Here is a 15,993-nt window from a genome sequence, read left to right on the forward strand (position 1 = left end):
ATGCCTCTCTGTGTCTCCCATGAATAAACAAATAAAATCTTTTAAAAAATTTTTATTTTTAGTAATCTCTATATCCAACATGGGGCTTGAACTGACAACCCCAAGATCAACAACTGCATACTCTAGGGTTGCCTGGGTGGCTCAGTCAGTTAAGCTTCTGCCATTGGCTCAGGTCATGATCCCAGAGTCCTGAGACTGAACCCAGATTGGGGCTCCCTACTCAGCAGGGAGTCTGTTTCTCCCTCTCTCTGTGGGCTCCCTCCCCCCACCTTGCTTGTGCTCTCTTGCTTTCTCAAATAAATAAATTTTTTTTAAAAAGAGTTGCATGCTCTATGGGCTGGGCCAGCTGGGCACCCCTAACCATGGGCACTTTTGTTCATTCTGAATCTAAGTCCCTGTCTAACCATTAGACTGGCAGAGATGACATATAAATCAACATAATTTAGTAATACTCTGTTGAAGGTATATATAATGTGAGATTATAGAGTAAATAAAAAGTGGGCACTAGAGGAAATAGAGGGCATTCCAGGCAAAAATAACAGAATCAAAAGCATATACAAGTAAAGAAAGTAAAATACACAGTTCTTAGATTGAAGAGGCATAAGAAGATTCATTTATTTAGGGCCAGTGTGCTAGATTCTGGGAATAACTGAACTAAATAAAATACACTTTATATCAAAGAAGTCAGTCTAGTGGTGAAGAAAAAAAAAAAAAAACTTGTGGATAACAGTGTGATAAATGCCGTGATAGGTAATTTGCACAAGATGCATAGAGCTGGAAGTATAGAGTTGACTTGAAAATGCAAGCAAGCTCAAAGCAGATCATGAAAGATGAAAGATCTATAGGACGTACTACAGATTCTAGACTTAATCTTGAATTATAAGGAGCCCTGAAGTTTTTAAGGAAGGCAAACAATATCAGATTTGTATCTTAGAAACAGACACTGACGCAGTACGGAGAGCAGGGGAGACTGAAGCAAATACTTTTGCCAACACGTAGTTCAGTTTTCTATAAAATGGACTGCAGATTATGATCCAATTATAACAAAAGTATTTCAAAAAATTATATTCTACATATGCAGATCCCAGGAAGTAACTAGATATGAGACACTGAATCTAACGTCAGTGAAGGAACAAGTAAAAGAACACAGTAGGACAAAGATGTCATCTGCAGCTTTCTTCTCCCCACCCTGCTCTCCCCTACTCATGTCTGTATCAGCAGGGCTGGGAATAGTCTGAATACGAAGACGAGTACCAATAATATCGGAAGGTAACTGCTACCAGGAGAAATTTATAAAAAGCTTAGTAACGAAGATTCTCCTTTTACCACCTACCAGGAAAAAGCAGCCATTCAAACTATTCTATAGCCAAGACCTTGTTTTCAAAGGCAAATCAACAAAACACTCTTTCAAGGAGTCATCAAGGTCACTTCTTCCAAGGACATACAATCTGATGGGGTATTTTCCATCTCTGAATATAAGAAAATCTTCCTCTGCTGGTAGGTTAAGAAATGATTCCACTTCTCCAATCTAATATGGACCATACTAAAGTCAATCTTTAAACAAACAAACAAAAAAGTCTTGTAACTTTAGGTTACCTTTGAAAGGTTTGTGATTTGCTAAACAGAAAACTATGTCACAGAAGGAGTGGTCTAATTTAAAAGAGACTCCTCTTTTTTCCTCCCTTTTTTAAGTTTGAACAACTTGGAGTTTACCAGGATAAAGTTCCCTCAATGTTAGTACAATTAAAACCTAGCCTTAAAGAAATATTACATCAAGACACCCTGCTATCAGTGAAGGCATCTAATTTCGAATTAAGTTGCTTCTATCAAAAAAGAAAAACACCGATCTTACTTTAGAACACGATGTGACTTTATGTATTTATTTCAATGCATGAGTTTTAATATAAACAATGAAGTATCTATTCCATTTATACAAGACATTGTTTTCTGAGGACCACACTTAAAAAGTCTTTATGTTAAGCTAACCAGAGGTCCGAATACAACAAAGCTTATATTCAACAGATCTGGTAAAAGAGAGGTGATGAACTGGCAATCCAAGGGATAAATGTGGCCCACAAACAGGTTTTCTTTGGTCTGAATAGCCTTTGTTTAATTGAATTAGCAGTCAACATTTACTTGAAGACAAGCAATTTACATGCTTCTATGTTAGCACAAAGATATAAAGTATAACGTAAAATTCACATGAATTTAAGATGAAACAAATTTGCTCCTAATTTCCTTGATTACTTTCTTTACATTTCTGCTCTTAGGTTACTGTCTTAGAAAAGTTTGAAAAGTATTCTCCTGAGTTGTCGAACTGAACATATGCTGTAGAAAGAACTGCACTGAAATGTCTAATTTTTACATTTTTATACCTGGAGAAACAAATTTCACTTATTCAGAAAATCAGTTGTGTTTTTGTTTGTTTGAAGCAGGCTCCATGCCCAGTGTGGAGCCCAACATGGAGCCTGGACTCATGACTCTGAGATCAAAACCTGAGCTGAAACAGACTGAGCTACCCAGGAGGCCCTAGAAAACTAGTTTTAACAAACCAACTTATTTGCCGATTATGTTGTATTAAAGTACTATTACCTAAAATAAAAGAATTTTCAATTAACAAAGCTAGCAGAAACTGAACCTTTCTATTAGTATGTAATGTGGAAGAAGAGCTAAATGTTTTTACAAAATGAATGACATTACTAGATATACAATGTGACATAAAACAGAATCTTGATTTAATTAGCTACAATATTTTTAGACCTCAACTGAGAGATACCTCTGTGTGGCCCTAGAAAATAGTTCTCAGTAATCATTTAGAGTCTATTTCCATCAATATATATATGGGAAAATGAAGCTGAAACTGTGCTTCATATTTATAAGAATATGTAGTCTAGGGATAAAAATAAAAATATACTCATTCTGCATCATAATGTGCAAGGAAAACTTCAGCCCATCTCTCTTCTACAGAGCAAGACATCTACAAATCAATCCCAAATCCAAAACTATTTTTAAACAAAGGCAATTCTCCAATTTCTTGGTTACATTTAAATGTCTAACAAACCTCATATATAAAAGACAATAATTCTTATATAAACACCTTAAATCCATTTTGCTATTGATTGAGAGGGTTAGGTATTAAGATACTGTAAAGATTAACAAGCATACATTTATGGAGTACTTTGGGATATTACAATGGAAAAAAGATGAAGATGTTTTATTGTAGGTTTTTGACATACCAATATTTTGCAAACATATCTGCACATTTCTTCTAGTACCTGCAAGCCTTTAGTATCTGTTCATCTACACTAACATTCCTCAATACTTAATCCTGCATTCTTTCCTTCTTTTTTTTTTAATCCTGCATTCTTTCCTAACTGCATCTTTTCCTGCAGAGATTATGATGCAAGATGTCTAGAACTATATCAAAATTCAAAAGCTTTCTTTATAAATCAGTTCAGTGTTTTATTTTTACTTAGATGTTTGATTTTAAGTATCACTGCTTTCTACAATCTCCATTTCATACCACGGTTTGTGGCTTTTTCTATTATTGCGTTTATTACTTACTACTGACCCTAATGAACTACCCATGGCTGGTGTAGCACTGACCCAGCAGGAAAGCAAAGGTGGCTGCTTTGATGAGAATTATTCAATAAAGAGAGAGCAAGAAATCTCTATTTTAGCTAATTCATGTAAGTGTTTCTTTCCATTAACATGGGTTAATAAAAACTAACTATTGCAGCGTGTGGGTGGCACAGTTGATTGAGCATCTGACTCTTGGTGTCTGCTCAGGTCACGGTCTCAGGCTCATGAGATGGAGCCCTCCTTTGGGCTCCACGCTGGAATCTACTTGGATTTTCTCTCTCTTCCTCTGCCCCTCCCCCCAAGCTGTCTCTCCCTTTCTCCAATAAATAAATAAATCTTTTTCTTTTAAACTATCTTTACAAAGAGTTACTTTGAAAAATATAAATTCTTAGGAATAGGAAAACACTGGATACACTATCTCATTGTAGAAGGAATTTTTGAAAACTATTTTCAATTATTTTGTTTCTTGTAATTGCTTATGTAATTTTAACACTTGTAATTCTGGATTGTGTGTACTCAGTGTGAAATAGAAAGAAAAAAATGAAATGCGGGATCCCTGGGTGGCGCAGCGGTTTGGCGCCTGCCTTTGGCCCAGGGCGCGATCCTGGAGACCCGGGATCGAATCCCACGTCCGGCTCCCGGTGCATGGAGCCTGCTTCTCCCTCTGCCTATGTCTCTGCCTCTCTCTCTCTCTCTCTGTGACTATCATAAATAATAAAATAAAAAAAAAAAGAAAAAATGAAATGCAATATTTAGGATAGTAATAAAAGAGAAAAGGAATATATTGTGGGAGCTTTAATGGTAGGGATGTTTCTGCTTTGTTCCCTTGCAGAGTCACAGGGGCAAGGAGAGAGAAATCAACTGCCTATAATGTGGATAGTCTTTCTGGGAAGCCCTTGTATTTGCTTCTTTTAAATATTTACTCAGTTTATAGACTAGGAGCCCAGTTTTGACCTTGCCATTCATCCCAAGGCACTAATTACCAGTGTACTAAATTGAGACTGAAGCTATAATTGAAAGATGCCCTTATAGATACTTTTATTTTACAGCTTCCAAAAAACAGTAACTATCACTATTTCATAGGTATATTATAGAAGGCAAAAAAAGATCTTCAATGTCCCTATAATAACCTCATGCCAGAGGCATGGATTCTTGCCAGCAAAATGACAGGATCTTTTCATCTAGTACCATTTGGGTACAGGTGGTGGCATCAGGGTTAGAAAAACCAGGCTAAAACCATGCTGTGAAACAGTGGTATGCTGGAGCCCCATCATATTGGCTTGTGAGAACTGACTGAATTTTTATTATTTGCAAGCCAGGTGATGTTACATTGCTTGAAATAGGTCGCAGGGGAAGCATTCATATTTATATCATGGCCACTGAGAGCTAGTTTGCCAACAGGCCATTGTATAAATAACAGAAGTAACTGGAACAGATTCCTGGATCTGTAATTTACTATATGTGACCACAGGAGAAGTTACATCATTTCTCTAGATCGATTTTTTCAACTGGTAAAATTATAAGTACTACATCTCATGGAGGAACTAAAGATGAAAATAAGGATAAACTACTAAGCAAACAGACCCTAACAAGCAAATATTAAGTACTCTATCAATGCTAGTACTAATTTGTCACACATTGATAGTTATATTACTTTGTCCTGAAATTTCAAAGCAACTTTAATGGAATACAGGGGAGAAAGGGTCCTAAAAAAACAAACAAAAAAGGCAGTGTCAGCTATTTCATAATAATTATATGAAGAACAAATGTGCTTTTTTGTTCACTCTTCCCCAGCTATACCCTCAATATGAAATTTCTAACTCAGCATATACTTAATTTACTTGACCTTCTGTACAAGGGATCACAGAACTAAAAAATATTAGAGAAGTATTATGATGCCAAAGAGCCCCATGTTTATGGTAAATATTAACCCTATTATACAAATGTAGGGCCCAGACTCAATTTGTGAACAGCATCCCCTAGAACTGCATAATACAATGGCCCTTTAACAAAAGCTATAGAAGCCACCAGACCTTGCAACAGATCAGGAATCTCAAACAAATAGTAAGTACAACAGCCCAAATAGATGTTTTACTTGAGGTCAGAATTTTTTCTTCTTTTCTAAATTCTGAGTGTAAATAAATGCCTTTAAGAGATCAACCTAAGCCCACTACTCCCCATTTCTTACATCCAGTAAAGTCTGAAGGAAACCAGAAGCAAGCTTCCAAGAATCCTCTCTGAATGAAGTCACAAAGGATACAATTAATTTCTCTAGCAACTGAATTCTAAGAGTCACCGCCATGTAAAGAGTGGTCTACCAAGGAAACTTGTTAAGGTTTTTATTGGGGGCTGGTACATAAGCACCCCTATGCCTAACACGTTCCAAAATTCAACACTCCCAAAAGGAAAAGAGATGTTCAATGTAGACACTGTCTGCACAGTTTAGGCACAGCAAGCTACTCTTATCATTTACGTAAAGCTTTATTTCAGGTAGGAAACCATTTACCAGTCAAGTTCCCAGATACCAGGCAAAGGTTAATCTTGCAAACAGAACTTTTTAAGTCAGCAGTCTCCAGCCTGCTCTGTCAACTCCTTTTGCATGCACATGCCTACCTTTAATTTTCCCTGACAGCCAGAGGGTAGACTTGTCCCAAGGTCTTTACCCAACACCCCAAAGCCTTCCTTGTCTCACACAAAAAGCTCCCCACTTACCCACCGCTAATTTTACCCACTGCTCCAGTTTTATTAACGGGTAAGAAAATAATTCAAAACCTTTATCTTATCTAGCCAAACAAAAGTTGACTTATTTTCCCAATGTTATTAAATACCACTCTACCGATCAGAACTTCTAGTTAGCATGAGCTAGCCTGGATCTACACTGAGATATGATTCCAGCCTGAAGGTAGAAAACAAATCACATAAGCTGTCCCCTGGCTCTATCACGTAAATATGTAATTTCCATTTGACTGCTGGAGATACTGAAAATAGTTCAAGGACTTTTATTACCACCCTGAAGACTCTTCCTCTCATCTCTCACTACCAATCTTATTCAACAAAGTACAGAGTGCAAAGCCAAGTGGATCTGGTATCTAGGTTTCCTGGGGTAGTCAGCCCAGGAAGCAGGACACAGAGTGCACCAGCTGTCAGTTTTCCCGCATAAGGGTGCCATTAAAGATCCACTTCTGACCCACTGGTGAGGATGCCTCTGACCCTTAACAGCTTTCAGCATTCTCTTATCCCAGCTGCCTCCAGTCCCCAGGAAGCACTGCACTCTTTCCTGCAAAGGTCCAGAGCCACAGAAATCTGATATTCTGAGTTTCTGTCAAGTTTAAACACACTAACAGGTTGAGGAGCTGTCAGCAACTGGCCAGCAGGCTTCACCTGGAGTTATATTCAAGTGCTATAGCCCATGTTAGATTCCATGAACCACCTCAAAGGCCTTGTCTCCTGGGGAACCTAATGCCTAGATGACAAAAACCTGAATTCTGGAACTCCTTGACATTGATGGGACAATCAACTGGGAATGACCAGAGCTTGATTACTACTTTGGTTCTACTCTGACAGACTTATCTGCACAAGGAAAGTTTTGCATTGTTCTGCTCAACTGTGCATTTTAGAGGACCATGGTCACTCTCTGACAGCAGTGTAGACTACCTGCCACCAAAGGATTTAGATCTTGACACTAGGAAGATGATCTGCTAGAGGCTGACAAGGCTTTGAGGGTGGAGGTCAGAGACCAATGGGCAACTTAGTTACCCTGGCCTCGTTGTGCAGCATGTTTCTGAATCCTGAGATTAGCTCTGAAACTATGGTTTTACTTCACACCTGGGGAGGGGAAAGATGTATGACATCATGTCATAATTCAGTCAGATGCTGAATGGAATTTAAGTATATCTTATGGAGGTTTTATTCTAGTGAATCCCTTTCATTTGATTTAAGCAGTATACAAAGCATTTGTTGGGAGCATTCTCCCAAATGGTGAAGTACAGCCAGCTACAATTGCTGCTGCTCCATACTCAAAGCAATCCAAGTATGTAAAAAACCCAATAGACTGTATAGCCACAAGCCAAGCAGGGTCAATTCTCAGTCTGTAGCTGCTCATGCTTCCTAATTGTCTTCCAGGGAAATGAGAGAACATTCATTTTGATCTAATGATGGGAAATGTCCTTCCCAAATCGTAGGGATTAGGGTAGGATACCAAATGCCTAGACGACAAAAAGAATATTGGTAAGTAAATCTCAACCATCTCTTTTAGTACTAATGGGTGGAAAAAGCAAAGAACATTTTTAAAATTATCATACATTTTAAATGAGTGAAAGCCCTATTCAATTTTCAAAACAAAACAAAACAAAAAACAAAATGACTGTCAAAACAGGTATAAAAACAATAGTTGACCTTTTTATCAGTGTTTAGCACAATCTCAGCACATTTAAATGAAAAGTGAATACCCATTAAAAATCCAGAGAAGCAGATGAGGTTTCTTCTAACAAAGGAAAATAAACAGCAAAAGTAAAATTACTGTAATCCTAAAATGAGCTTTACATCATAATGGCTTCGAAAGACTGATCAGATACTGTATCATTTGTAACAACAAAAAATCTGCTGGTCACAGGCTGAAGAAACTGTACTGTAGCAAAAATGCTAAAATAGGGCACACACTACAGGCAAATGGAACCATGCAGTTTTACCTAGCCTACAAACAGATTTCAATCACTCACAAAGCCAAATTGAACCTCATGTATTAATAAAAACGTGCAGAAAGTTAACAAGATGTAGTCTACCTTTATGATTTCAACACTATGCCCTTCAGCCAATTTCTCAATATTTTTCATGGATTTTCAAAGTCTATTAATAAGCCTGTAACACACAAAACTATGTGCTAAGTATCTAAATTGAGCAACCTGGAAAGTGTTCAAATCACTCACATCATGATTTGCTAACACTGAAAATAATTTTTAAAACTCCATTATTTTCTTTAAATGAGTGAGCTATTTATTTGATGATAATAAACAATTTCAATAAAGCATTATAAAGTTCATGGGCAAGTATCAAGCCTCGCTCTCCAAAATGCCTATGAAGCCTAAGTAAGGTGGGAATGTAAAAAAAAGGAACGAAAGATTATAGGATCCATCTAAGGGATATTCAAAATCAAACAGAAAACACAGACACAGTGTAAGCTACATAGAACACCTGTCTATCAATTGGCTAATGGGCTACAGGTATGTATCTCCCAAAGGAAAGCCTGGAACCAGAATCTGAAGCTTTTTTTTACAAATATAGTTTCCTGTCACATAGATCCTAACTAGTGCAAAGTAGTTTACAAACGGGCTATGGCACTCACCTGGAGATTTCCTATCACATATTTACATGTTCAGGAAGGAAGTTAACTATAAAACATAAATAACTGAAATATGTTTTAAAGTCTTTTTTTATAAGATTGTAAATAATTGCTTTAGTTACATAAAAATGAAATATCACTACTGAAGTAGTGTTTTACCTGTTTAAGAAATCGGTCAGATGCATTGCTGTGTTTGGCTAACACACTTGGCAGAGATGGGTTTGCATACTCAAACTGAGGATTGTAGGTATAGTCAGACTTGAAGAATCTCAGTTTCTCTTTCTCCAAGTTGGTGGGCTTTATAGCAGTCAGTATACAAAATTTCTTCCCAGAAAAGTCATCTCCTTTTTCAAAACTTCTAGACAATTGAGGCTGCGGCTTTGGCTTTGGCAGAGAAGAGAAATGGCGTCGCTTTACCTTGTTTTTGGGTTTAGGTGGCAGTACTATGCTGCTTCCTGTAACAGAGATATCATGTGTAAACTTTATAGGACTCGACACTGAACTAGTGACAAAAACACCAGGCTGCCTTTCCAGGCAGTACCAAGTACCACTGCTCATCACAGGCACTGGGGCTTTCATCTTGCGAAGATCTTTACTACGAGAAGAACTAGGAGATTTGCTGGGTTTTCTACATCTTTTGGAGTAGGTAGAGGAAGACTGTTTTTGTGAATGATGCTTTTTTTCCTCTTTGCTCTGTAGTAGGACATTGTAACTACTGGTTCCAGTTGTGAAAATGTCCTTCAGTATTCCAGAAGATAAATGTGAAATGCTTCTTTTGCTGTCAATGATCAATGACTCTTCTGCATTTAGAACAGACTTCTTAGCAAGTTCTTGCTCAGGCCAGTGAAGCTTTTCTGTGTTAATAAACAAAATCAAAACAAAAGAAATAACAAAGATACCAGATGAAGCAAACTGCTTATTATACAAAAAGTATTCTGAAGGTTCTGTAAACTTTATAAATTTTGCAACAATCTTTAGAAAGACATTTTAAATATTAAAAAATGTTACTAAACTTTGGTCATGCTAGACATTGTCACTTCTATATAAGCATATATATGATGAATTATCTATAAAAATCCTCAGCTTCATACCATTTAGATGATCAAAGTTTAATATTGATATGAGATAACATACATACATAATTTGAATACTCAACTCTACCAAAGAATAAGCTTTCACAGAAAGGATACAATTTTCAATAGTATTACCAATACCAAAGTAAAATCCAAGGGATTTTCAAATCCAACACAATCTTGAAATTGGGTGCTATAAAGATAGCGAGCAGTAAGAGAAGAACACTGCCCTATTTACCACAAAAATAATTTTTAAAATTAAATAAATGATATGTGTATGTTAAAACATGTTTCAGTAATGTCACTCGATTGGTTGATTTAAAGAGGTACAAATCACTTAGTATACTGATGCTCATGCACTACTTTAAAGCTGTGTTGACTTGCATCTTTCATTCCACAAATACATGGAATACTACTAATTAGGTACATGGCTTTGAGAAGCATCTTTATAAGTCCATTGTTTTGGCTTTAACCAGCTTCTAATCTGGCTCTGGAAGCAAGGCAGTCCTATGAAGATTTGAATAATAATACAAGGTAGCATAAGTTGAAATGTGAAAAACAGAAAATACATCAATAACCTAGGGATCAGAGAAGAAAACAATGTGAAGAGAAATAGGTGAGATTGTAGCTAGACCTTTAAGAACTTTCAGATTTAAGTCTAAACTGACAAAGTGAGTTTGTCTTAAACCCTACTCATTAGAACTAGGTTCCAGCTCAAGTCCTGTCTACAAATCTGACTTCTGGCCAGGTCTGCTTATAAACCTTTCCTAAGTACTTTCTGCAAATGACATATGATTCTTTCAACCAGTTCTTTTTTCCAAGTCTCATGGACCCTTATGGCTCTAGCTCCCAATCTTTGACTCCTATTATTAAAGGATTTTCAATGCTAGCTGACTTGCACAGATGCCTGCCTAGAAATAATTTATTTTATTTCAAATTTTTTGAAGACTTTATTCACATATATCTGTCATTCACTCATTTAAGATTAGACACTCAGGGATCCTTTCTATAATAAGCAGACATAAATAATAATAATAACATATCAATTGTTGACACATGTGAGTTTGGAATTTCACAGAAAACTGTACATGTTATGTCACTTAACTCTCAGAAATGTTAATTTGCTCAAGGTTATATGACAGAGTAATGAATTGAAAACTGTTTTGAATGCATGTGTATGTGATTATAGAGTCCATGCTTATTGTCCTTTATATGGCCACTCAATTATCAACAGATATTTAATATTATGTCTGTAGAGCAGCACTGCCTCTTTTCTTCCTCCGTACAGAACATAGAACCTAATAAGACATGGTACTCTAAATAACTGATATACTAAGACAGGTATCAGAACTGTTTTATTCATCTCTTCCTTTTCCACATCTAGCATGGATCTGATAGACATTCAATAAATGTACACTGAATGAATGAATGAATGAATGGCAGGACCCTAAACATGTCACTCTCCAACCATTGTGGATAAACAAGTTATTTGTAGTTCTGGGACCATTCTACAGTTCTAAATCACTGCAGAAGTATAAATAAAACAGGGAAAACCCTGAACCAATGGTTCTAAACCAGAGGCAATGGTGCTCCCCAGGGGACACATGGCACTGTCTGGAGACATTCTGATTGTCACAACGAGGGTGGGTGTTACTGGCATCTTGTGGGTAGAGGCCAAGGATGATGCTAAATATCTTTTAATGCACAGGACTCCGACAACAAAAATATCTATCCTAAAATAGTGCTATGATAATGAAACCCTGCCCTAAACATAAGTTGTTAAAGCTTAGAAGTCGTAGGGTTTAGGATAAAGACCTGGTAAAGTACCAGGTCAAAAATGGATAATAATCCAAATATGTAAGGTACTTAAAAGTCCTTCCAGTTAACATTTTCTAGGCCAAGATGTGAAATTTGCATTTCGGTGTCTTGAAGATAAAAGGGTAAATTTGCAGGGGCTAAATGTCTACTACACGTATAAGCTGAGAGGCAGGAGCTAGACTGCACAGGTTAATGTTGAAGGTTGACTACACAAAGAAGCCATTCAATAAATGGAAAAAAAAAAAAACAGCCAAAAATAAACATAACAAACAAAACTTTCATTATGGGCCAGTAGGTCTCAGTTCTTCTGGGATTTCAGACTTAAGCGTTGCCAACTGATAGTTCACATTGGGCAGGCTGAGCAAACACAGGCTAAGGATCACCAGAAGCCAGGCTGTAGCCCAACGCCCATGAACAATGTCAGTCTCCCTAAAAAAATACAACTTTATGAGACAAGAGGTCATTAGGAAAGAAAGACTGAAGTGGACACTAAAAGGGAAAGAACAAGAAAACTGAGATAAGACTAAGGGCATCACAAACTTGGAAAAGTCATGTGAGGAGTAGGCACAGCCAGGAAGGTAAAGGGAGTAATCAGGTTCTTTCTCATTTAGTCTTCATAATAAAAAGGGAGAAAGTTACACCAAATTAAAATCAATGAATAAAACTATGCTAAAGAATTCCTAATTTTGATGGCTTATTACATGTATGTTGATTTTTTTTTAAAGATTTTATTTTATTCATGAGAGACACAGAGAGAGAGAGAGACAGAGAGAGAGACAGAGGCAGAGACACAGGCAGAGGGAGAAGCAGGCTCCACGCAGGGAGCCTGATGCGGGACTTGATCCAGGGTCTCCAGGACCATGCCCTGGGCCGAAGGCAGGCACCAAACCGCCGAGCCATCCAGGCTGCCCATGTTGATTTTTTTTTTTTTAAATGAATATTCAGTGTAAAAATGCTTTCTTTGGTTCCTAAGACTTAGCGGCTCTATGACCACAAAGCCCAACTCAAGAGTTCTTTTTTCACCATAAAGCATCAGTGACCTCTAAATTCAGAATTCTGTTCCACCTCAAACAACCTATACACTTCAGGATACTTAACAAAAGTCTTGAACCACCTGCCTAAGCCCTTGATGGGGAGTGGGAAATGGAAGACAGGTGACAGTGTATGTAGGACAGACCCTTTTCCCCCAGGAGTCATAGCATTTTGGCTCACATGCTAATTATCTACCTGAGAGGTTTACCATCAGTCCTTTTTAAGCTCCTTCTGCTGATGAGTAAGGTTTGGGAGTGCCAACAGTGTATTTATTTAATAAAACGCCAATCCTGCCAAATGCTGATCTCCCATGAAGTCTGTGAAAGTGGGACTCAGGTCCGTAAAAGGTGATCAAATAACTCATACAAGATGAATATAAAGTAATTTCTTAGAGTCACACCGATCTTGCTGCAGTTGCATTAAAATGTACTATTAGACAAACTAAAGTGTTGTTCTTTTATCATTTTAACTATTCTTCAAGAAAAAGTAACTTTTAAACATGCATAAAAACATAATAAAAGACCAATAAAAAGATTTCACTGAAGAACATCCTATTATTCTTTTTCCTGGAAAATCAAAATTTGTTAAAAACATATGCAGGCTTCTTTGGGGGAAGTGTACTCATGTTCTTCAGAAAAGGAATAAGGTAATTGATTCTACTTTCATATATTAAAAGTCACTACGTAATGTGACATTTTAGCCATCAGCAATGTACTTCACTATAACCTTAAACAAAATAACTTGATCAAAGAAATCATTCACCCCAACTGGATCACCCTTATTGGGGGAGGAGGGGAAAAAATATTACATTAAAATGGATACTCACTATATTCACAAGTAGGTGAATATACTGAAATTACCAACACAATGAAAGCTTAATTTGTATCTAGAACAGGAGAAAAGGATACCAGGATTCCTGGCTACTATTCCCAGCTCTTTCAATGACCTCTCTGTAATATTAGTCTAATCATTAAACCCATCAGTGCCTCATGTTCCTCATCTAAAGGAATGGGAAAGAGACTCACCCAACTTTGTTTTTCACAACTGTGAAGAGATGAAGTAATTATGAGGTCTCTGTCTGAAAGGAAGATTAGATCACCAGAAACAAAGCCCGGTGGAAAATACCATTCAGCAATTTTGACCCACAAAATGGCAATTTCATACAGTTCACTAATATTTATGAAACCTGAGAACCTGGCATAATTTTACATAACAAGAGGACAGGTTGCATTACAAAGAGAAGGAAAAGCAAAACAATATAGTTCCTGAACAAAATAAACACTTTATCAAGTAGTTCATCACTTAAAATTGAAATGATATAACATCAACAGCAGAAAAAATAAATTGTGGTAATTTGTATAACAGAATGCTATATTGCAATGAAAAAGCAGCTGAAGTTGCAAGAAACAATACAAATGAATATCAGAGAATACTGCATTAACAAACCCAGATCAAAAGAGTACATATCATACAATTTCATTTTTATGTAGTTCAAAAACAGGCAAATCTAATTCATGGTATTAGAAATCAGAATGGTGGTTATCACTGAGGGATGGGTTATAACCTAGGAAGAGTCACCAGGGTACTGGGTGCTAGAAATGTTCTATATCTTCTTCTAGGCAGTAGTTACATATGCACAAATTCATTGGGCTACGCTTTTAAGACTTGTGAACTTTACTGAATATAAGTTACACCTTAATGTTTTAAATGGTGTATGAAAAAATCAGTATCTTTGAAAACATATTTATGGCCCTATTTGTCTGCATTATAACAAGTAACCTACTAAATTTAACATCTCTAAATTCAACGGAACCCAATATAGTTTCTCAACTGTAAGTTAAGGGGGGGAGAGGGGGAGAGGGGGAGAGGGGGAGAGGGGAGAGGGGAGAGGGGATAGAGAGATAGAGATAGAGAGAGAGAGAGAGAGAGATGAAAAGGCACTGCTCGTATCATTCAGGAACGGAGAAAATCAACCTCAGGACTCCCAAAAGTGTCCCAGTCCCAGTTAGGAGCACTTCAGTGTTACTCAACTAGTAACAATGATTCTTTAGGTCTTGACACTGTCATGGTTTGTGTTGTTATTTTACAGTTAGAAATATGCAGGGTATTCTATAATGCCAGGAAATAATGGTTCTGGTACAGGAAATCACTTTGCACACCATCTGAAACAGTGAACATGCCAGAAAACAAACTTCCCCATGGCTTTCTACTTAGGATGAAGACAAAACTCCTAACCATGGCATATGGAGTCACTCATGGTCAGGTCGCTCCACCTCTCTGGCCTCCTTGCACCATGTTCCCCTTAATCAGTCTACTCTTTCATTCTGTCATGCCCTTTCATTCTGCCAATCCCTCACTCTCACCTTTCTCCCTCCAGACACTCTTCCTATATTGTCCCTATGTTTGGAGAGCCCTTCCTACCCGTGTTAAATGAATTCCCACTCACCCTTCAGTTCAAATGTCACTTGTTCAGGAAACCTTCCCTGGAGGGTTTTTTGAAGCACCTGTCACAGTTGCAGCTCTACATTTGTATGATGGCCTCCTCCAATACTGAAATTCTAAGTCTCATTACGGCATACACCTGTGCATGTTTTTGCTCACTCATGCCTTGCTTATGAAAGGATGGCCAGAGAGGTAGCCAAGGGAAGGTAATATTTGAGAGGAAAGAAAGGATACAAGACTTGAATGCCTGAAGGTTGAGAAAAAAAATCATACCAGGATGGCATTAAAAAAGTGAAACAACTAGTGATGTTGAAGACAAGTTTTAATGGCAGGTGCCTATGGCTGGCTATAAGACAAAGAGGAGCTGGGTGCCTAAGTGTATTCATCCCATATGGCCAAACAGTAGCCTTAAGAAGACTTTGGTCTCCAGTATTTTTAAACATTTGCTTTTGTTACAAAGGAGCTTCATTTTCAGATGATCCATCAATCACTTCTTATCATTAATCACTTATATCCCATACAAAATATGGGCAGTAGGAAATCAAAAATTAACATAATCCTATACGGCTTCTGACAGCTTTGTTACTCACTGAATGAGCTAAATATCTTCTATTTTGCAAATTTTATAATCAAGTAGAATATGATCTTTCCAGGCAAAACTTATTTACAGCTTGCCTGTGATAAAAAACAAAAAAACACCTGGAGCAA

General features: G+C 37.2%; 1 protein-coding gene across 2 annotated transcripts in view; it reads right to left on the reverse strand.

The window, feature by feature from the left end:
- Positions 1-15,993, reverse strand: part of KIAA0895 (KIAA0895 ortholog) — a 50,240-nt gene that overhangs the window by 32,081 nt on the left and 2,166 nt on the right. Inside the window, exon 2 of one of the 2 annotated variants that reach the window (XM_041727855.1) lies at positions 9,080-9,375. In XM_041727855.1, the coding sequence (XP_041583789.1) occupies positions 9,080-9,375 (296 nt within the window). Of the gene's footprint in view, positions 1-9,079; positions 9,775-15,993 lie in introns of both variants that reach the window. The other variant, XM_041727854.1, reaches the window with a different exon arrangement.

The sequence above is a fragment of the Vulpes lagopus genome, chromosome 13 (genome assembly GCF_018345385.1).
Source record: "Vulpes lagopus strain Blue_001 chromosome 13, ASM1834538v1, whole genome shotgun sequence".
Classification (NCBI taxonomy): domain Eukaryota; kingdom Metazoa; phylum Chordata; class Mammalia; order Carnivora; family Canidae; genus Vulpes; species Vulpes lagopus.